The 22,692-nt window shown below is 44.1% G+C and overlaps 1 protein-coding gene across 2 annotated transcripts; it reads left to right on the top strand.

Annotated features, from left to right (window-relative positions):
- Nucleotides 1-2,840: 2,840 nt before the first annotated feature.
- PSMG1 (proteasome assembly chaperone 1) lies at nucleotides 2,841-14,665 on the top strand. 2 transcript variants are annotated; one of them, XM_065876316.1, is made up of 7 exons: nucleotides 2,841-3,034; nucleotides 4,333-4,439; nucleotides 5,327-5,478; nucleotides 7,777-7,839; nucleotides 10,449-10,647; nucleotides 11,516-11,652; nucleotides 14,452-14,665. In XM_065876316.1, the coding sequence occupies exons 1-7, from the start codon at nucleotides 2,847-2,849 to the stop codon at nucleotides 14,524-14,526; spliced, it is 921 nt and encodes a 306-aa protein (XP_065732388.1). In that variant the 5' UTR covers nucleotides 2,841-2,846; the 3' UTR covers nucleotides 14,527-14,665. The 2 variants fall into 2 exon arrangements, with proteins under 2 accessions (XP_065732388.1, XP_065732389.1); XM_065876317.1 differs by lacking the exon at nucleotides 7,777-7,839 and having other exon boundaries at nucleotides 2,898-3,034; nucleotides 14,452-14,526.
- The last annotated feature ends 8,027 nt before the right edge of the window (nucleotides 14,666-22,692 follow it).

The following is a 22,692-nucleotide window of genomic DNA, read 5'->3' as shown; positions in this document are numbered from 1 at the left end:
GAAGCAAATACTTTAACAAGATCCACTCCCCATAATTCGCAGCCCCCAAAGTTATAAACAAACTATAGAAGGACCTGGGGATTCAATGATGGGGATGTTGATAAATGAGTTCTGAAGTAGAGCATTGGAAATAGACAATTAGAGAAAATCCATTAGTATTTTTCTTTTGTTTATAATACTGGAATTCATACTGAATGGTGACCACTTGATATGACTAATTCAGGGAATATATATTTTTCTATGAAAGCTATGAATGTGACTATCACAACTTTTTCTCATTTTTACTTTCATGTAGCAGAATTTACAGAGATGGCCAAAATGTGCCTCACTATGAGACAGATCTTAGTTTTAATGACATAGAAAATAAAAAGCATAAAGATCAAAACAATCATATTTTTAGATGATAGTCACATCCTCTTACGTTTCTCTATAGCACCTTAAAAGAACTTTATGAACTTATTACAAATTTATTACAGTCTCATCACAATGGCAGCATGTCTGGGCTATTTCAGTCCTTCACTAGGATTGGAAAATCTGGTCTTGATACTATAAAGAACTTATTTGCAATGAGGTTTAATTTGTTAATAGTTGAAATTAAAATCACCAGATTAAATGAACGCACTGTCAAATCTTTTTAACATGGTAACATGCTATTGGAAAACTGAATTGTTAGAAGCAAGCTGTTTTCCCATTTAAAAATATCTGTGAATATTAATATAAGATTTGCATGTGTAAATCTGAGAAAGTAAAATATAGAAACAAGGGTTTCTATTCCTTTTTCATTAGACTAATGTAGTGCATATTTTTTGGTTATACAGATCAACTGAGTGTCTTGATTACTTGAGAAATTTGTGGTTGCATGTCTGCTTAAAAAAAGGCTTTTTGTTGTCATTTTCTTTCTCTTAGCATAAGCCAGAGTATTTCTAACCTACGGAGTCTGTGTTTATAGTATATTTTCATCTGAAATACTGATACCAGTAACTTGTTACTAGTACAGGTGAGAAAGGGAAGAATTCCTAATAAACTGCTAATATTTTTAGGTGCATGAGGTTTGATTTCTGATCTTTAATGAAATGTTTAAACCCATTTTCAGTCCCATATTTACACTTAATTTCATAGAAACTTCTTATTGGGTATGCTGTGTCCTCAACAAATGCCATAAAATGAAAATGTTAAAATCTCAGTCTAAGACTATTTTATTCAAAGTTTTTTGACAGGTTCAGTGTCATGAAAATTTCATTTTGAAATTATAACTTACTGTGGTGGGGTTAATTTCTGTCAGTACTTGAGATTGTATCATCAGCCTTCTTTCATAGTGGAATCCCTTTTCTGGTTGAGTATTTAATTTGAACACATACGTGCCTTTTTTTAAGTGTTTGGCCTAAATTTATTGTAACTGCATGAAGTAAGCATTTGTTTAAAATTTAACATTCTTGTAAAACTCTCTCTCTCTGAAATGTATGCAGAATTTTAATCATGGCTAAATGTACTATCATTACCCTATTTATAATTTTAATCAGCTTTCCACAAGTGGTTTTTTTAATAATGTAATTGAAATCAAATTTAGGATCTTACTGGTAAAAATGAAGCTATTTTATTGAACAGAAGGACTAAGTGATCCCCAAACTTTTATTCTGCAATTCAGTCATTCTGTAAAACCAAGTAACCCAGGAGTGTTAATGCAGTTTTAAAATATTACACTGGTAATCTTGTATATTCTAGCTTGCTAGCTATACCCAAAGTTTCCTAAGCTCTAACTGGATAGCAATTTGGTCTTATTGTTTATACTTAGATGTTCAAATTTCTTCAAAACTCAATATATTATTTTGCAGTAATGTGTAAAATTGCTAAATACTGATTTTATGGAAAGGCTTGTTCCACGTCTTTAAACAAGATGTTTCTAGCAACAGATTTCTGAGATTTTTTCTTTAATCTCAAGAGGCTCCCCCGACCCCAAATTAGCACTTAACTTTGTTACTATCTATTGATAGGGTTTCAGAATGTAAGCAATGCCCTCTAGTTTCAGCACAACTAAATCTAGGTGAATGGACTTTTTTTTTTTTCCGTTGCAATACTGGGTATTTTCATTTAAACTATGGTATAGTGTCCCTTTTCTCTCCTGCTTGGATTAGTGCTCCGTTAACTTTGTCTCGATTAAATTTGAAAGATGAGAACCAATTCAAAAATTACGTACTTTGCTTATTAATGAAAGGCTATTTAAAACGAAAACAAACTTTGTATTAGAAATGGCCAAGTCTTAAAAAAGAAGCAACTATTTTTGCATTCTCATTAAGTCTTTTAGATCAGCTTGACAAGCATCAGCTTTTGAAATGTGACTTCCTATTGCCAGAGTAAAGGCTCATTTTTACAACACCGCGAAGCACTGTATTTCTTCCTGCCCTCCTCTGTCCACTGTCCCGAGGACGCGCCGGGCTGGCACCTACCTGGTTGGTCGCAGTTTGAAGCCGGGTGCTTAATAAACCAAAGCTCACCCAGTCACTCCTAACGGAGAAGAAAACGGAAACGGATTTAACGAAGGAAAGGTAACCTGGCTGCCCTCTTCCCGGAGCGCTACAAACTGGGGCTGGGGCGGCCGAGCCCCTCCTCTGCCCGTTACCTGCCGGACGGGAGACTCCGCCCCCTGGCTCGCCTCTCGTTTCTCGCCTCTCTAGCCCGCAGTCATCCGATCTCTCGGTGGCCCAGCCGAGCTCAGGCGGCTGAAGAATAAACGCTCCGGGCTTGCGCCGCCGCAAGGACCGGGGCGCATGCGCGGGGGTGGTGCCCCCCCCCCCGCCCCCGTGGGGGGGCGGTGTGTGGTGGTGCTCAGGGGCGCTTGCGCGGGGCGCATGCGTCGTGCTGTGGAGCCGCAGTTCGGCCGGGAGGGTGTGAGGGCGGTTATGGCAGCCACGTTCTTCGGGGAGGTGGTGAGGGCGCCGTGCCGAGCCGGGACGGAGGACGAGGAGGAGGAGGAAGAGGAGGGGAGGAGGGAGACGCCCGAAGACGGGGAGGTCCGGCAGCAACTGGCGCGGAAGAGGTGAGGTCTTGGGCGCGACGTCGCAGACCTGGCCTGGCGGGCGCAGGAGCAGACGCGCAGGCGCAGGGGTCGCGGCTGCTCCGCGCTCGGCACCGGTCCTCGAGGGGCACAGGGGGTCCAGACAGTTCCGGGGGCGCCGGGTGGAGGCGGCTCGCGGGGCTTGCTGCAGGCTCCGTGGAGCCGTCGGATCCTCGCGTCTTTAAAGGCATCCTTTAGCTTTGATGCAAGTGGTTTCCTGCGGGCTTGTTAGGTTTTCCAGCGCTGCAGGGCTGTCTTCCCTCCCCAGGTTTGTCGTGTCTTTGGTTTATGGACATAAGACAGGTCTTTTAGAACTTTCTTCGCCGCCGCACGCCTCAGTTAGTATTACGTGTCAGTAGCAGATGGATATGTCTTTTTAAAAAATGGATTATTTCCAAACACACAGACACTGGAGAAAATAGTAAAATGACACTTTAAGCCCATCCAGTCACGTAAGTTCAACAGTTATGAAGATTTTGCCACATTTATTTTATCTTCCTCCACCCCCTAGGTGGGTCCCAGTCACCGTGGCCTTTCACCGCTACAGTTTTCCGAATGCGTCTCAACGATATAGGCATTGTCTTACGTATGCTGTCATCCTCCTTAACAATTAATAATACTTTTTGGATACTGTTTAATAGCCAGTCCGTGGTCAGATTTATGCAGTTGTCTCAGACGTGACATTTTACAGTGGGCTTCTGGAAATCAGAATCCTGGCCAGGCTCGCACCTTACATTTAGATGTTTCTTCTTTTGTGCTTCCTTTCGTTTGGAGCAGTCCCCCTCCTTTTTCACCCTGGCTGAGAGACTGATTGTCCTGCAGGCTGTCCCATGCTCTGGATTTGCCTGATTGCTTCCTCTTGGTGTCATTTATGCGGATGTGTGTCCATCACCTGCATCTCCTGTAAAGGGAAGCTCCTTCTAAGAGGCTTGGTCAGTATTTTGCTGGCACGGATGCCTCAGAGGTGGTATTTGCAGTTTCTTACTGCACACTGTGCCCAGTTGTCCCACTTTTAGGGGTTCTAAGATGGATTGATCAGTGGGTCAGCTGGACAGCTTGATCCCTCTTGTACAGTTCAGGAACTTTGCAGCAAAGGGTTTTACCTGTTAGTTATCGTCGCCTGAATCCATTGTCTCCTTAGGATTATAATTATGTTTTTTATAGAATTGAAGTTTGCGTTTTACTTAATACAAAATCATACTTATAGTAGCCTTTTTGTCATAGTATAGTACTGATTACATTTAAATTGCTTTCGTTTCGTCTTTCGTTTCTTGTGTTAGGGAGGTGCGGCTCCTTCGAAGACAAGCAAAAACAACTTTGGAAGTTTCTCTGCTAGAAAAATATCCTTGCTCCAAGTTTATAATTGCTATAGGAAACAATGCAGTAGGTAAGTGCAAGTGCATTAGACTACACATTTTGTTGAAAGAGCAAAAGTTGAAGTTACTTATTTATTTCCACCATAAAAGATTTCTAATGTCTGTTACTTTTTTAGAAAAAGTCGTAGCAGAGTAACTTTGTATCTGAGTGAATTCTATCCCTGCTCGTGCGGCAGTCTTTTTGATAAGCTTGAAAAATGAGATTTAGAGGAAATATTCTTGGCTTTGGGAACTTACGAAGTCAAGGAAACACAGTTTCTAGTATACAGGTTTTCTTAGGCTTCTGGGCCTGTCGTGGCCAGACTGGGAGGGCAGCGGTGGCATGTGTAACACGGCCCCCTTTTGAGTTAACCAACTCCTTTAAAGACATATGGAGCACTCTAAAAATGACAATAATAATTGCTACATTTTTCAGTACTTTGTTTCTAAGATCTTCACATATATGAATTCATTTGATAGGTTAAAGCCAGAACGGTGCAGAGTGCAGCTAGAACAACGCACACACACCTGTATCGTTTTAGGGGGTTCACAGGCGTGGAGGAGAGCCTTGGGGAACCCCAGTGCAGATTCCTTGCCCTGTAAGGTACCCCTAGTGCTTGTAGAGGAGTACGTGGTAAATAACTGCTGACTCATTTACATGAAGTTCTCCTGGCCTGAAATTTTCCACAAGGGTGTTACAGTGTGTGCCTGGTAAAGTCTGTCAGCAAACCTGTCTTCTCGATTCCCGGCTCTTGAGGCCTCAGCGTATTTTTCTGCAAGATGATGGTGTGCATAAGGTTGATGGTCTCAATGGCTCTTTCAGCTCTAAGATTCTCAAGTAACCTGAATATCTTTTTTATTGAATAGAAAATGCAACTTGCGGATCCAAACACTAACTTATGCGAATTGTTTTTCACAGCATTTTTGTCATCATTCGTCATGAATTCAGGAGTCTGGGAAGAAGTTGGTTGTGCTAAACTCTGGAATGAGTGGTGTAGGACAGTGGACACTACACACCTGTCCCCCACAGAGGCTTTTTGTGTGTTTTATCACCTAAAATCGAATCCCTCGGTATGTGGGGCCTGACTTGTATGTTTAAGTGGGGTTCCTTAGGCATCATTTATGTAGTGTTCCTTTGAATTTCACGTTCCTTTATGTCTCCTTTTGGGCTGAGGAATTCTGCCTGTAGGCAGTGTTAGTAACCACTTTTTTGTCTGGTTCTTGTTTTTTTATTTTTAAAATTAAAAACAAATTTAAAAAAATTTTAATTAAAAAGCCTTTTTTCATTGAAGCATACTTGGTCAACAACGTCACTTTTTTGTTTATATAAATGTTAACGTGGTGTGTTGGTAAACTTCTGAGGAAATTCTGAAATAACTTTTTTTAGAAACAAACCAGAAACATTAGATATTTAAACTTTGCCCACATTCAAAGAATGATTTAAGGTGGCAAAGGTAAACATGGGAAAATGCGTACTCGCTGTGGAAGCAGGGAGTTCTGCTTTGTCGCCGTATACCCACCCGGTATTCAGCCAATGCTGAGCACAGCCTAGGGACTCAGTTAACATTGAGCAAATGGATGCTTCGTGCATTCTAAATACAATTCTGTTGACCTTAAGCTTTCATCCTCACCTGATTCATCCTGATTTTTTTTTTTTTTGGCCGCTCCCCTCGTCTTAGTTCCCCAAACAGGGATCAAACCCGTGCACCCTGCAGTGGAAGTGCAGAGTCTTAACCACTAGACCGCCAGCGAATTCCTAATTCATCCCGATTTCTTAAGTTATGAAAGATAACTCTGTAGCTGATGCCTAGTGATTTCATTGGAACCGTTTGTCCTAACCCTATCCTTGGGTTCATTGAGAGGAAGGAGTGTCCTGGGCGGTTTGGGAGACAGGTCAGGCAGGTGAGGTGGCCGGGCAGGTGATGTCTGTCTCACCACCTGCTTGTCTGACAGAGTGCCGTTCCACAGCTGCTGAGTGCTTGAACAGAGGCCAGGGGCAGGGATTCAGACAATGCAAGAAGTCAGTAATTCCATAATACTATAATGTTAGCCTTGAAAACTATAAAATTTGATTTTGTAATACTTACAGTTTGTTTTTGTAATATGTTATCCAAAGTTATTAAAGTTTATATAAGGATTTTTGTAAACATCCAGTATTTATAGGAAATAAGTAATAAGGAAACTAAGCATTTTTTTTTTAAGATTTTTTGATGTGGACCATTTTTAAAGTCTTTGTTGAATTTGTTACAACATTGCTTCTGGTTTATGTTTCGGTTTTTTGGTCCCGAGGCATGTGGGATCTTAGCTCCCTGACCAGGGATCGAACCTGTACTCTCTGCGTTGGAAGGCGAAGTCTTAACCACTGGACTGCCAGGGAAGTCCCAAAGCATGTTCTTTATCTGATCCTTAGTGGGAAGTTTTCACTCTAGAATACATCATGGAGGTCAAGCGGTAGAAATTTGTTACTGCATTTAGTTATACCATTGATTGGTTGGGTGTCTCTTGACTATCCAGAATCTTTGTGTGTAGCTAATTCCATATCTAGTCTTTCTCTTCCCCCTGTCCCTGGGCCCTCTTTTTCCCTCTTGTGCTGCTGCTTCACTTTTTTTTTTTTGGCCACACCACACTGCATGCGAGATCTTAGTTCCGCCCAACCAGGGATCGAACCCGTGCCCCCGAAGTGGAAGTGCGGAGTCTTAACTGCCGGATCACCAGGGAAGTCCTTGTGTTTCATTTTTTCCCACTTGTGTCATTAAGTGTTAGTGTTTCTGGCGATATTTCAATAGAAGACAAAGCTGACTTTTATGGATGCTATCATTCCACAAGCATTAATAATCCGGAATGTCATCCTTTTACAGCATTGTGCATTGCATGTTTTCACTTCAAGCACATGGTCTGGACATGGTGTCTAGAATAATATTGCCTTCCAGGCATCAGCAGTGTCCTAGGGTGCCGCTGGGCTGAGATGCTGCTGGGCTGCTGTCCTGATAGCACTTAATGTTTTTATAATGCTTTTTGAGTTTGATCTTCACAGTGTGTGGCACCACCCACCCCCGGACGGGCAGCAGGCCTGGTGTCGTCTCTGTTTTATAAAGAGGACTCCAGTAGTACGTACTGATAGTATCTTTAGAATCTCCTGTGCCAGCCATCACAGTTGCTCTGTCAATGTGTACTTTTCTCTGATACTAATTGCCAGTAGTGGCTTGATTCTTAAATTTTAAAGAAAAATAAGTAAGGCAGTAGCAGATTAAGCAAAACAAGTGTTATCCAGAGGTTATGTTGGGATTCACATGATAGGTATACGATGACAGTGTGGGGTGTGTGTAACATTTACGTGACCTGACAGAAAACTCGGGGTTTGATTTTCAGGTTGTGCTCTGTCAATGTAGTTGCTACGTTGCTGAAGATCAGCAGTATCAGTGGCTGGAAAAGGTAAGAGAGATTCTGGGGTTGCTCCTTCATCAAGGTTCAGTTTCTTTACACTTAAACCTGTGTAGTCAGATGTTGAAGTGGGGTAAGTATTTGCTTTTTCCCTTAGAAATATAGTAGGAGTTTGTTACAGAATATAAAGAATAGAAGAACTCATTTGGCAGATGTGATCAGCTATGTGCTAAAGATCGTTGGTCATAAAAACATAAGACATAGTTGGAACAAGTTACCCCCATGAAACAGAGCAGGGTTGCAGCCACGGGCGAAAACGGGCCGTGCTGACAGTGCTGCCTGGAAGCTCAGGGACGGGAGGTGAGAAACTGGGTTCCTGGGGTTGGTGCTCAGGTGACACTCACACCGGGGTTTCATCCATTTTTCGTAGCATTAGAATGGATCAGTTGAGGCTTCATTTTGTGGGAAAATTGAGCACATGGTATGTGTCCACTAAAACAAATTTTTCAGTGAAGAAATTAACTCAGCTAGAAATTTTAGAGAATAATCATTAATTTTGGTAGTTGCAGGTTATTATTATTTTTTAATTATTCATTTACTTATTTTTGGCTGCGTTGGGTCTTTGTTGCTGTGCAGGCTTTCTCTAGTTGCAGTGAGCGGGGGCTGCTCTTCGTTGTGGTGCGCGGGATTCTCATTGCGGTGGCTCCTCCTGTTGCAGAGCACGGGCTCTAGGCGCACGGACTTCAGTAGTTATGGCTCATGGGCTCTAGAGTGCAGGCTCAGTAGTTGTGGCGCACGGGCTCAGTAGTTGTGGTACGTGGGCTCTAGAGCGCAGGCTCAGTAGTTGTGGCGCACGGGCTTAGTTGCTCCACAGCAGGTGGGATCTTCCTGGACCAGGGCTCGAACCCGTGCCTCCTGCACTGGCAGGCAGATTCTTAACCATTGCGCCACCAGGGAAGTCCAGTTGGTAGTTGCAGGTTATTTTTAAATGAAATAGCCCTTTTATATACGTCTTTTCAACATTGCAACTTAAATCTTAGGCATATTTTTATGTAGGTATTACAATTAACTTCATCAGAAATAAAAAATTTGATGTACACCTGCTTTAAACCCCATTGGGATACTTAGAAACATTTATTAAAAGTTATTCAATGCATTTTATTAAATGAGGAATTTTCTAATAAGATCTGTGAATCTTATGGTTGTATATATGATTTTATGCTGTGTACCTCTGTGTATTTTCTAGAGAGAGGGTCCATAGCTTTCAACAGATCTCAGAAGGGTAGGAAACTGCCATATTAATTTGTATTGTCAATTTATGTAGGGAGTTTTATTTTTGTACTATGAAACAGCTTTTCTCTCTCAGACTTGAAAAAATGTAGAATTATGCATTTCCAAAACAGAATTTTTTAATCAGTATTTTTCCCCCTGGGGATACTCTTCGGATCCCTCTGCTGTTGGGTTCACGTCACCCTCATAATCACACACAGTCCAACAGGTGTCAAGTATTGTGACTTCAGATGATAAGTATTTTAGGGAGGATGATAAATCAGGCCTTGTGAGTAACGTTATAGCCCTTAAATGGGACGTATCTGCTGACAAATGTATGTGGTGCTAAGTTTTGTGTTTATTTATAAAGCTACACTACAATTAAAGTCGCCTTATAAATCACGGCACATAATATAAAGTCTTCAGTTCCCTTGCTATTTGAAATAGCCGTTTTGCTCTCTTCATAAAATATTTTCAAACAAGGTGCAATGACCTAAAATCTACTCTTTTTTTCCTTAAAAGATAGCTGCTTTTTTTTTTTCTTACATCACCAAAGATTTTAAAAGCTGGAAGGGTCCCTGGAAATCCATGAAATACCAACTTAGGTGGACATTGAGGTCTTGAGCGATTGAAACTTAGTCTACAATTGAAATAAATTTAAAAGCGAATTTAAGAATGATTTGCACTGATGAAACACTTATGAGTGCAACTTGCAAGTGATGTTCTTAGAAACATCCTTAATACAGTGTTCTTGAACCTATTATATTAGTGAAAGGATCACTTCCTGTTGCTGATACAACAGTAGTCTAAGTGGAGCGTTCTTAGAGATACCTGTGTTAGAAGAGATCTTGATCACGTCACTTTATCCAGTAAAGAATGGGTGTCACTCCCATTCACTTCTATTCAGTGTAACACTGTTCTCAACACTGATTGCAAGTAGTGATCTTAGAAACAGAACAAACTGGAACAAACCAGAAAGAATAATTTGCAGGCATCTGTGGAGGGCGGGAGAGGGCCCATAGTTGAGTGACTGCCTTACCTGCCATGGCATCCCTGGCTGTTAGCTGCTCTGCCTCCTTTGTTCCTGACTTCATTTAATCCAGATCACACCTCCCTCAGGTAAGTAAGTAGTCCTTAGTTCACAGGTGAGGAAGGTAACTTGGAGAAGGTTACCCAACTAGAAAGTGACAGAATTAAGATCAGACCCAGGTGAGGGCACAGCAAAGCATGGGTTTTGTTTTTCCATGGACAGTTCCACCCCTGCAAGGTGTGTGTGTGTGTATGTGAGTATATATATATGAATGGTGTAGATAAACAACTGGAGGGATGTTTCTGTTCTGTCACAAAATTATATATATATATTTTTTAATTTGAAATCAATTTTGTGCTAGGTTTTTGGCTCTTGTCCAAGGAAGAATATGCAAGTAACTATTCTTACATGTCGACATGTTACTGACTATAAAACTTCAGAGTCTACCAGCAGTCTTCATACTCCTTTCCTGAAAGCCCTCAAAACACAGAATGCCAGAGAGCCTCCTTGCTGCTCACTGCTGGAACAGCCAAATATCGTGCCTGGCCTCCCTGCAGCAGGTGGTGGTACAGTACATAGCATTCACATTCTACCTTGTCATTGCTTTACTCGCAGTTATGAGTTGGACTAGTAGGGATCTTTTTGAGGCCGTTCGTTAATGATGATCGATGCCACTGTATTGCTGTTTGTCCTCACTGACTGCTCTAGTTGCTGGTATATTCCGTCTGGTTTGTGTCTTGAAACTTTCCAGACACACAGCTGTATGAGAGCAGCTCAGAGTTCTTAACCGTTAGCTTCCGAGTTGCCGTTTCTTTTTGGTCTTTGATAACTCATCATGCAAGCCAGTGTTAGATGTAAGTCGTTGGTGTATGAGAAGCTGGTAAAGTACGTTTTAATTGTCAGAATAGGAGCTTCAGATATTGAATTTTGGGAGTTGCTTCAATAGTTTATTTTTTATTCCTAACATCATATCAAATTATGATGGTCACTTTTTAGTGGCTGATATGTTATAATAGATAATTCAGTGTTATTTGTTAATAAATAAAATGTTTTTAACTTTCAGTGTTAAATTTACTAGAATAAATGGCTAAATATTTTACATTGTGCATTGTATATTTATTATTTAATTTACTTGAGTGTAGTCAGCAAAATTTTAATCTTGTGTCTTAGCTAACCCAGATGTGTCTCAGTAGTATGTTCAGAAAATGCAAAATAAACATAATTGTAAAAGCAAGAGATAACTTAGGAAAATAAATTGGCTTTGAAAGAAAATGCATTATAATTGGTTCAAAATGTCAGTAAATGCTTTGATTAAAAGAGGCAACAGAGATGACTATTTTTAAAAGCAGCCTTTATGAGTTAGAGGTATTTCATTTCAAAATCATATAACAGAAAACTTAAGTGATTTTTTTTCTTGTATATTCATAGTTCTGAGTTATTGTCAAGTATGGAAAATCTCTGCAATTCTGTACTTATGTTATACTGATGTGATGAAATTAGACCTAATCACAGCTGAAGCTTTTAAGCCTGTACTTTCTTCCAGAAGCTTGAAAGGTTTGGTTAAGGTAAGGTTTTATCTCATTGACTTAATAGCTGAGTTATTATAATGAACTTAGTAACAAACGTAAATGTATGGTATCAGTGTGAAACCTGAGCAGCACGTAGAGATCCTTTTTTCTCCGCGTAAAGAGAGAACTGCTGGTCTGGCAGTTTGAATTTGGTCGTCACATATTCTTCTAGATATACTTCTGTAACTTGGAGAATATTTTGTTCATGTTTTGTCAGGATAGATCAGTGCTTTAAATCCCAGATGTTTGTGTGGAAAGATGTTTTCACTGTTCAAGAAGTTTCTGTAACTAATTAATTTGGAAGGTGTGATTTTTGAGAAGGCGTTTTTGAGCACAGTATGGATCAAATTATCGTCATGTTTATTCACTTAATTTTACATGGGACTAGATGAGATAAATCTGTTCCCTGTTCTCAGTCTGGATATATCTGTGGACTCCTTTCCCAGAAAAATACATATGGGAACATGTATAGAAAAGTTTTGCCAGTAATTTCAGGTAGTTTAGGAACTCCAGTCCTCTCCCTAAGAGATTAGCTGAAAGTCCGTGGACTCCTGGTTTAAGAACTTCTTCCTTAAAGGGAAGAGATTATAACAACATTGTTCCAAGTTGGAAGCCTTGTTTTATTCTAGAATGGCCATTAGTATTAGGGCAGCTTTTCTTGTAAGTTCTGTTGGTGTCATCTCATTTCATAGCTCTCATAAATTAGTTAGACTGTCAACTCTGTGGGAACGTTTTCCCTTTTGGTGTCCCCAGATCATCCTGAATATGATGTGTGGAAGACCCTCAACCATTTGTTGAATTAGTAAGAGTGAAACTGTAGCTTAGTATAATTCAAGTATATCTTTCAGATGAGCTAGAGTCATGGATAATCTTTCAGGCAAATTGAGTTATTTTGTATTTAGCATCTCCTTCCGAGGATATAGTTACTAATAGTGCTGCTTGCATCTGTAGTTAACCGATTGGCTCTTCCCACTTCGTTGAGAGCAGGGGCCATGGCCCTTGTGTCTCTTCTGGGCACTTTCACTGGAGCATCTTTGCCACAGACATTGTGGCTGCAAGCATGTTCACTGCAGAAATTTTCATCACATAACTAATTGTCTGAAAGGCAGTTTGCCATAAAAGATAAAATAACGAAAAATAAAAGAGGGACATTAAAAAGGACATAGTGAAACATGAGAAATGAATAACAAATTTAGAAAGATTTTATTGCAAAATACTTGAATGCATTTAAAATGTATGTAAATTTATGGCGGTACTGTGCAAATAACAGATTCTGTGGGTTGTACGTAAGCTGTTGTCTTCCAAGTTGTACATACATGTGAGCATACGTGTGTGTATGTATATATACGTATACATATGTGTGCGTGCACGCGCGCGCGCACACACACACACACACACACACACACATATAGGCTTGTTGATTGTCTCTTCTTTCAGCATTGCACCTTTTCTTTTTCACCAAAATTTCTTCCTTCATTAAGAGAGGTATCAGTTTCCAAGCCTGGGATGCATATGTGTGACCTGAGCCTCCTTATTGCCTTGTGAAACCTTTTCTGCACTGTTTGTTCTTGGCCTGTCGTCACATGTCCACTGGTGGACGTTCTAAGTAGTATGGGAAATGTGGACTCCACTCTGCACCTTCAAATCACTGAAGGATTTGTGAACTGGTGTGTTACCATTTTCTAGTGTAGTACACGATCTGGCTTTATCCTCTCCTGTTTCACACTTCCCCTAAGTTCTGTCACTGTATTTTGTGTCAAGTCGATGTGCATAGTTGTCACGATCCCCCGTTTTAAGACGCCAGGTCTGCTCGTCACCCTGCACACCATCATGAGGGCCAAGACTTAAGTGACTTAGAGAGTCCTGTGTCAACAGAGAGACCCAGACTGTGGGCCAGTTGTTTCGTCTTTTGTAGCTGAACTGCCGTGCGGCCAGTTAGCCCCGCGGTGAGCACAGTAGAGAGGAGCTGGGGCTTCAGCAGGGGGGCCCGGCGGGTTCTGCTCGTGGTGCAGTTGGTGCTCAGGGCACAGACGCTCCAGGAGCATCTGCACTCATTCTCAGACTTGCAAATCATCTGCCATGTGGGGTTTAAGTCAGCTTCCAGTGTCTTAAAAGTATTCTTTGGAGAGGAAGTTTAATTAACTTTTTTAAAGTGGCTCTTTGAAGGGTGCTGTTTTCTTAATGACCAGATACAGTCATCCTGGCTTAGGTCATCTCTTCTGTCCTTCTCAAAGTGGTATTTGGTCAACAAAATGGAATTCTCTTGCACGCCTGCCGCGTGGACCCCACGGTGCTGGGTGGTCCACAGCCTGGAGGTGGCGCAGGCGGCCGCTGTGCCAGGTGCCAGCCAGGGCAGGGGGATGGGGGCGAGGCTGACCCGAGGAGAGGCCCCACGGGGATGGTGGCCCTCCAGCTGGACTGGAAGGGTGGGTGAGTCCTAGGGGGAGGAACGTGCAGAGGGAGGCGGCGTGAGCACGAAGTTGGCAAGTTCAGGGTGCGTTTGAGGAGAGCGGTGGGGAGCGTGGTATTGGGGTGCAGACGGGCATGAGCTCAGGTGGGCCAAGCAGAGTGTCATGTCTGTCTGAGGGCTTTAAGCTCCCGGGAGACCTGAGGTCCCGGTAGAGCTTCGGGTGGGGGGGGGGGGGACACGCTCAATGTCGTGTCTGCCGAGCGAGGAGGTGAGGGGCAGGGCCTGTCACGTTTGGTGCCCTTCTCTGCTTCTGCCTTGAGAGTGTGCCTTGCTCCTGACTGAATGCTCAGCCTCACTATATGAACACCTTTTTTCTCTCCTTCCAGAATATTCCCCAGAGCACAGAGATACTGAAGAAATTGATGACAACAAATGAGATTCAGAGTAACATTTACACATGATTCCAAAGATTGTTTTGTAGAGTATATTACCCATCCATTCCTAGAAGGGGAGCAGTGTGCACTGTTTTGTAGGTTACTTTTTTTTCAGGGAGGTATTTTGAGGATGTTAACAGAATAAACTTATTTTAAATTCATTGTAGTTTTTGTTCCTTTTTTATGGTGGTACTGTTCACACCTGAAATAAGTCAGACGTTTTTCTTTATCCACTAGGTGGGAGTATTGTTTTATTTGAATATTTTAAGGTAATAGAGTTAAATTGTTCAAAAGCTACAGATAACGACAGGTTTTATAATATGGAAAAATATATACTTTGGTGCAAAAATTCTGTATGAAACCTGAAAGTTGATGATCTATTGGTTATTCTTATTATTTGGAAAGGTTCTATTTTATGAGTTCTTCAGGTTTCTTTTGTGTGTGTGTGAATAAAAATCAGTTTACTCAAAGTGAAACCAAAAAATTTGTGTTTCCTCATTTTCAGTAATATCTCACAGAAGCCTCTTTACGCAGACTTTCTGGGCTCTTTTGCAGGGTTAATGTGTCGATGTCCCCAGCTCTACTGCGGTAGAGTATTACACTAGAATGTGACTAGATCGTGAGCTCCAAGGAGCCACACTGCTTCACAGACCCACAAACTAAACTGTAACCTGCATCAGTGAAGATAAATTTTAAGATGGTGGAGTGGAGAAGTGCTTCTTATGTCTTCTTCCTTTCCTCCTATTTCGTTATTGAGTCATTGATATGTTATAGATTGAGACAGCTTACCCATTTCTGTCTTCTAGATTCAGTGTGTTTGTTGCTACTGGTTGGAGGTGGGCAGGGGAGACTGTTGGCTCCCCAAGTAAGCTCGGTTTCTCTCGTAGTCAAGTGCTGTGAGGCTTACGCGTATAACACGTCAATGTGCCCGGGTGATAGAAACTGGAATATTTTACTTCTTGCAAGAATGAATGTATCCATCCGGCACTGCGTTTGTAGAGCCCTGAGGAAACACTGGGTTCTGGCCCCAGCTGGACCTGGAGTCTTTTCCTGCCCTGAGGGTTAGTGTGGAAAGTAAGGAAGATCCATCCTGGAATGAACCTATGTTCAGATCTCAGGGCAACCCTTACAGGCTGGTGACCTCAGGCAGATGCCTTCAAGCAGGGCAGATGCCCAGTTTCCTCATCTGTAAACTGCAGGTAAAACTAGAAATCAAGGACTTCCTTGGTGGTGCAGTGGTTAGGACTCTGTGCTCCCAATGCAGGGAGCCTGGGTTCGATCCCTGGTCAGGCAACTAGATCCCACATGCGTGCCGCAACTAAGAACTGGCACAACCAAATTAAAAAAAAAAACAAAACAAAACTAGAAATCAAAGTTTAATGCATTAATGTAAATGTGCAGTCATTGTTACTTCCCTCGAGTCTCAGGTTTTCACCTGCCTGATGAGGATTCTCTCTGCTTACATTGTTGGGTGGTTGTAAGAATAAAAATATAAAAATGCTTTTGGTGAACAGTAGAGTGGTATTTCCACACACACACACACGTGTGTACACACATGCCGAAGATGCCGACCTCGTGGTGCAGCCAGGGGGAGGCCATTTCCTTCTCAGCACTCCTCCCACCAATCTGAGAACCACAATTCTTGGCGATGTAGAGCGGCCAGGAGTGGAGTAGTTGGAAAAGTTTCATCAGGCGTGATCCTGGGAAAACCATAAAAACAGATACCCTGGGATAGTGGTTTCTCGTTAATTTTGGTAAAGAGAGAATCACAGGCGGCCTCAGCTATCCAGGAATAAGCCTCTGCAAGAAGCAGCAGGTGGGTCATCAGTGCCGCAGAGGGGGCCATAGTGGAAAGCGAGATACCAGAGACTTGGTGTAGGGTGTGCGGGTCCACAGCCCTGCGCGGGGGGCGCAGGAGGTGTCGGGAGAGACTCAGAGCTCGCGGACTTGGGACGTCGCCTTTTCCGGGCAAGCGTCGGGCTTGGGTAGGGTTCCCATTCAAAGTGGAGTAGCCGAAACAACGTACGTGGGCCCCACGAAGAGAACTGGTGATGTAAAGGATAGGAAACGGCCCTAAAAATACAGAAGAGCATTCTATTGAAAACTATAGAAAACGGCTATTTTTTAAAATTCAGGGACTTTGGATTTTTCTGAAAGAATGAGAATGTATGAGATGAAGCTAGATGAAAGGAAAATTTGAGAACTGCATAGAAGATTTTGAAAGAGACAAAATTTTAACTTTAGAACTAAAATCGGCATCGTATAGAAGTAAAGGGCAGAACGAGTGCAGTATGTAATCTGAAGTGTATATACTGTTACATGTAAATTACAGTATATCATACAGAGCCATTACGTTGGAGACTAAGCTGAGGTGGTGTCCTTAGTTGCCGAAGGACAGAAATGGAAAGATAACACAAGGTGGCACAAGATAGCTTGCCTCCAGCATGTAGGTAGTGTCCTGGTGAAGGGATCAGATCAAGACAGTAATGAACGACAACAGAGATTTTTCCGAAGTGAAGAAAGACTTTGAGTCTGTAAATTAAAAGAGCCCCATCAGTGGTAAGAACGAAGACATAAAAAGCTAGATGTACCGAACCTAAAGGCCAAAGTGCCAGACAGATAAGAACAAAATGATAACTTGTCCACTAGCTATTACTGCCTAATACTCACACTTGAACTTGGAGACTAAATGCAGCCATTATCCATTTCTTGAGTCTGCAGGTTGGATGAGTGATCCTGGTCAGCTGGTCTTGGCTCCTGTATCTGTGGTCAGGCGTCTGATGTGAGTTGACGGGGTCCTGGCTGCTCTGGGATGGCCTCAGCTGGTGTGGTTTGGCTCTCTTCCATGTGTCACTCCTGTCCCCCCAGCAGACAAGCCTGGGTCAGGACTGTCTAGGCATTTCTCATGGTGGTTACAGAGCAGCAAGAGAGGGAACAGAAACTAGCAAGTGCTTCTTCAAGCTTCTGTATCAAGTTTGCTGTAATCCCCAGGTCACATCCAGACAGTATGGGGGAGGGGGGCACCACCAAAAGGTGTGGATGGGGCGGGGACGAGGGGGCGTGAGAAGTTGGGGCCGTTAATTTTGCCTGGTCTGCCCTCTGACCACAGTTACTCATGCCCCTTGCACGTACAAAATATGTGCATCCCAGTCCTAGGACACCCAGCGTCTCGTCCAGTATCCGGCTTGAAGTCCAGAATCTTGTAACCTAGATCAGGTCTAGATGCATCTTCTACAGAAACCAACAAACTAAGAAGACAAGGTGTCTGTTCTCTACACACCCAGTGCACAGCGGTGAGACAGGGACAGGCCATCTGCAGGAAGTGCTTCCATTTGAAACGGCAAAGACTAGGACATAGACCGTAGGCGTTGGTCTGTACCAACTCTGAAATTCCGCTGGGCAAATAGTGCCCAGCTCCCCTCCCCTGGGAGTGAGAAGTGTTCCTTGACGAGGCCCAGTTTCTGTCCTCTGGCAGAGCCTCTTCAGTCTCATTCTCAGCCTTTATCTAAGGTGTCCTTTTTCATCTCATGCCTTGTCTACTCTCAAAGAAATGACCTTTGTTAGTAGCTCTGTAGCTTTCTGATTCATAGAAAGATGAGTGCCCGAAATACAACACCGTTAAAACACTGTGGGCTTTCTGTGTATCTTTTTTTTTGGCACAGTTTGCAGGATCTGAGTTCCCTGACCAGGGATCGAACCCATGTCCCCTGCAGTGGAAGCGTGGAGCCCTAACCACGAATTCCCTCTATGTATATAATCATAGTTCGCTCCATGCTCCAAACATCACACTGTCAACAACTGTGAAGGGTCAGGGATTTTGCTGACTTGCAAACTTACAGGTAAGCCTGCCACAATGTCCTGGATCCTGGTATAGACTTGAGACCCTGGGATAGAGACAAAGGACTGTATTACAGCATAGCATGAAGCCTGTGCTTCTTGTTTGTATCAGTTTCACCTGCCCCCGTCAAGTCCTACAAGGATGATGCAGAGCCATCCAGGTGGATACTGTGATCGCAGTGGGTCTGCATCACCGCTGAGGACCCTCAGGCTTAGGGAATCCAGATCTTTGATGATGGACAGCAAGCAAACCTGTCTTTTCTCTATAGGAAACATTATTTCACTGGACGTTAAGCAGATTTGCCCTTTGCTCCAGGAGACACCACCACTGTCTTCCAAGACCGTCTGCTCTACAAACAGCCTTGAAAAGATAGCATCTCTGCTCTTAACAAGTGCAGATGTGTGAGACTTCTCTCCCAATAGTATTCACTCCTCGCATCTACACCGCCCCTCCAGCCACTGAGCAATCTGACCAGTAGGATTTGCTAACAGCTTGGATGGATGGAGGAGCCAGGGTGAACCCCAGGTCTGTGTTCTGAGCACCTAGTAGAGTGGGATTACATCAGCCGAGGCGGGGCTGTTTGCAGGTTAAGGAGAGAAGCCCAGTGTGGTTCTGGGTATAAGTTTGAGGTGTCAGCTGGGTGTTCAGGTGGAGATGTCGAGTTGGACACCGGCTGGGGTTTGGGAGACAGGTCCCGGCTGGCGGCTAACGATGGGGGTCATCGGCAAAGGGACCATTTAGTGCCTTGGGGCTGGGTGAGATCACCGGGCAATGTGTACAAGGGACTGAGGTTTGAGCCCCGGGGCCCTGCAGTGTCAGTGGTCGGGGAGATCCCAGGAGACCGAGAAGGGCCTCCGGTAAAGGAGGATGGAGCTGGGAGACCATGGTTTCCTGGAAGCCTGTGAAGAAGGTGCTTGAAGCAGGAAGGACTGTTACCTGGGCTTCATGCTGAAGACACATCAAGGAAACTGAGGTTGGATTTCTCTGGTGGTGGTTGGTTGAATGAGTTACATAGTCCTTACTTTGCACAGAGATTCATAAAGGGTGACAGATCAATAATTGTTCTGAGGTTTAGGATTTGTGGATCACGAATGTGAATGGTGGTGGTTTCTGAAGAAAAGTAAACAGCAGAACGTACACAAACGATTACTTCTAATTCTGATTTCTGTCTTTTCAATGCAATGGAGACTCATTTCTGAGTTGTAAAGTTTCGCGATCTTCATTTGGGCAGAGGAGAGGGCAGAGAGAAGGGGAAGGTGTGAGAAAGATGAAAAGAGAAAGAGCGGCCTGGAATTCTGGGTTCTTAGGGAAGTGGGATGAGTGATGCAGCTTGGATTCCCCTTTGGGACTTTGCAGATAAATCAGGGCTCAAGAACAACTCAGATTCGGCTTGGTCGAGAGCCTCCAATAACAGGAGGAACTCAGTTTGCATGCCATGCCGCCCACGTCTGTGCAGCTCCTGAGCTAATCATCCAACTTTAGAATGTCTCGGTGCTGGTAATCCAGTCTGTGGTCCACCCCCTCCCATTAAGTACGGCCGCCGCAACCATTGTGCAATATGAACACTGTCCCCAGCTCCCCATCTCATGACCCGTTTAACGAAGCACTGCCTGACGCTGCTTAAGTACACTCCATCACGGCCACAAATAGGAGCCCTGTCTCGGCATAATCTGCAAATTATATTTTATAATGTGTGAAACCCCACGGCAACGTCGCTCTTCATTAGTGCCTCCGAAAAGCAAAGAAGGGGAGATGAAAGTCAAATCGTGTTGATGGCTGTTAACATGTCTGGCAAAGGCGATCCTGAGTTCCCTGCAGAGTTATCTGGGCCGTCCTGGCGTTTCCTCCAGCAGAGCCGAGACGGGGTGGGAGGGGCCAGGTCAGTGTTGTTCCTTGTGGGAAATGATAACTTCCAGCCAGGAACATCAGACTTGCTTATTTAGAAAAATGATGAACAGAATGAACTAAACCCCCCTCTCCTTTCTCCATCCTCGGTGCCATTTGGAGATGCATCTACTCCCCTTCCACCTGAATTCCCTCCTAAAAAGAAGCTACTGCGATTAACAAGAGCACAGGGGACTAATGCTTGTTAAATCCTCACACTGTACGTGACGTTGCCTAGGCAGGGTTATGTTTGCCATTTCACATCATTCTTTTTGTTGCTGTTGTTGTTTTGTATGTGTGTGTGTCTCTCTCTCTCTCTTTTTTTTTCCCCCCACACCGCACGGCGTGTTCCCTGACCGGGGATCGACCCTGCACCCCCTGCACTGGAAGCACGGAGTCTTAACCACTGGACTGCCAGGGAAGTCCCTTGTTTCTTTTTTTAAAAAATTTTATTGGAATATATTGATAGTTGATTTACAATGTTGTGTTAGTTTCAGGTGTACAGCAAAGTGATTCATATCTATATATATCTATATATCTTCTTTTTTAGATCCTTTCCATTATAGGTTATTACAAGATATTGAGTATAGTTCCCTGTGCTAGACAGTAGGTCCTTGTTGGTTATCTATTTTGTATATAGTAGTGTGTATGTGTTTATCCCAACCTCCTAAGTTATCCCTCCCCTGATATCATATCACTCTTGAAACAGGCCTAGGAAGAGCCTAGTTGACAATACAAATGAGTTGCGTAGAACAGCCTCGGGCCCTGGTAAGGAGTGGATTCAGTCCTGCCAACCTGCCCTGCCCAGGGCTGGGGAGGCGAAGTCCTGGGGTCCTCGTGGCTGGAACCACCTAGCAGACCGGAAACCCTGCCGCTACCGGAGCCTGCGCTCCACCTTGCTGGGAGGGAAAGCGACCAGAAGAGCCAGGCTCCCAGCCTCGGCAGCTCCATCTCAGCCACAGCTGGGGCGCTTGGATGCCGGGTGGCGGCCTCTGGCCAGACCAGGGTGACACGGGGCAAGGCTGCCCAGTGGTGGCCTCTCCAAGCTCTGCCCGAGGGTTCCCATCACAGGTGCCTGCCTGCGGGCCACGTACTCAGAGCTCCAGGCCTGGCTCTGCTGATGTCCCTCCCTGGTGTGAACACGGCAGTCTCTGTAGGAACCCGTTTCCTGCTGCAACAGTTTGAAAAGCGTGGGCAGTTGGCTGGGCAGACAGAGCAAGGGTCCAAGTCTCAGGTCCTAGTGGAAAGGGAATTAGAGGCCGTGTAGGCTGTGGCTCACACACTGCCAGGCTGAGGATGTCTGCAGGTGTTCAGTGAAGGGTAAGATATACCGCCGATCAGAGACCTGGCAGCAGAACTGGGCTCCCGACGGCAAAAGGGTATTTGGAAGTCTGTCTGGTGGGCACGTCAACTCCTGAGACGAGACCGGTGGGGCCCAGCCAGGAGCGGCCGAAGTGCCAGGGTGGCCATCCCAGGGCTTGCCTACCCACCACCTCGAGTCTGAATCCAGACAGCATCACCCGCTAGACCTGACGGCCAATGCTGAGTGCCAGCCGGCCTGCCAAGACCAAGCCTCTCTGCAGGCCTGGCCGGCCAGGCTGGCTTCTGGGCTTGCCCATGGAGAGGTGGGGTTTCTGTCTCTGCTCCCAGGATGCCTCCAGCTTTGAGAGGCCCCAGGAGGAGCAGATACCCCGGCTGCCCTGTCCTCGAGGTGCAGGCAAGGCCTAGGCCTCTGACCCCTGGGCTCCGAGTTCCCCATGGACATCTTGCTCCAGTGAATGCTCTGGGTGGTGCCTGTCTCCACCGGGTCAAGCCTGGGCCTTTGACGTTTATAACAAAACAACCTGCTTTTCGGGTTGCCATGTGGCTGCCAGACTGCTGAGCATGGCCGGTGATTACTCAGAAATCCCGCGCACGTTTTCCAACGGCTGGAGTGCTGGATTTAAACACGTATTAATAACTCAGCCATCTGCTCTGTCTCTTAATATTAAAATGTGGGATGGTTCATAGATTCACATCTATACATTGTGAAACCGATATTAAACATGACTGATACCAAAATAGCTCAAAGCATATTTATTTCAAAGGAAGCGGGGCAATTTACGTCTGAATCCTCACATTTGCAGTGAACTTTAAAGGCACCCTGAGAAAAGGCTAAAAAGCCCTGCAGTTGCGGCTGCAAGTTCACAGAAATGGTTGGACTTTAAACGGATGCAGGTTTTTTAATTTAAAAAATTTGAAATGTTATTTATAATCACAAAAGGATTTCTGCTTTTGGACTCATGATCTGGTTAGATTTTTGACTAAATCCTTTTTCTGTTTCTCTCCCCGGGATGCTGTCCTTCCATCAGCAAACGTGGTTACTTCTGCCCTGCTTTAGAACTCTCCAGGCTTCTTCCAGCCTTGCTGTTCCCTGAAGCTCCCACCCCCTCTCTTGTCCTCTGCCCTCTCGTGCTTCTGGAGCAATAGTC

This window comes from Phocoena phocoena, chromosome 4 (genome assembly GCF_963924675.1).
Source record: "Phocoena phocoena chromosome 4, mPhoPho1.1, whole genome shotgun sequence".
Classification (NCBI taxonomy): domain Eukaryota; kingdom Metazoa; phylum Chordata; class Mammalia; order Artiodactyla; family Phocoenidae; genus Phocoena; species Phocoena phocoena.
This window is presented reverse-complemented; position numbering and strand designations above follow the sequence as displayed.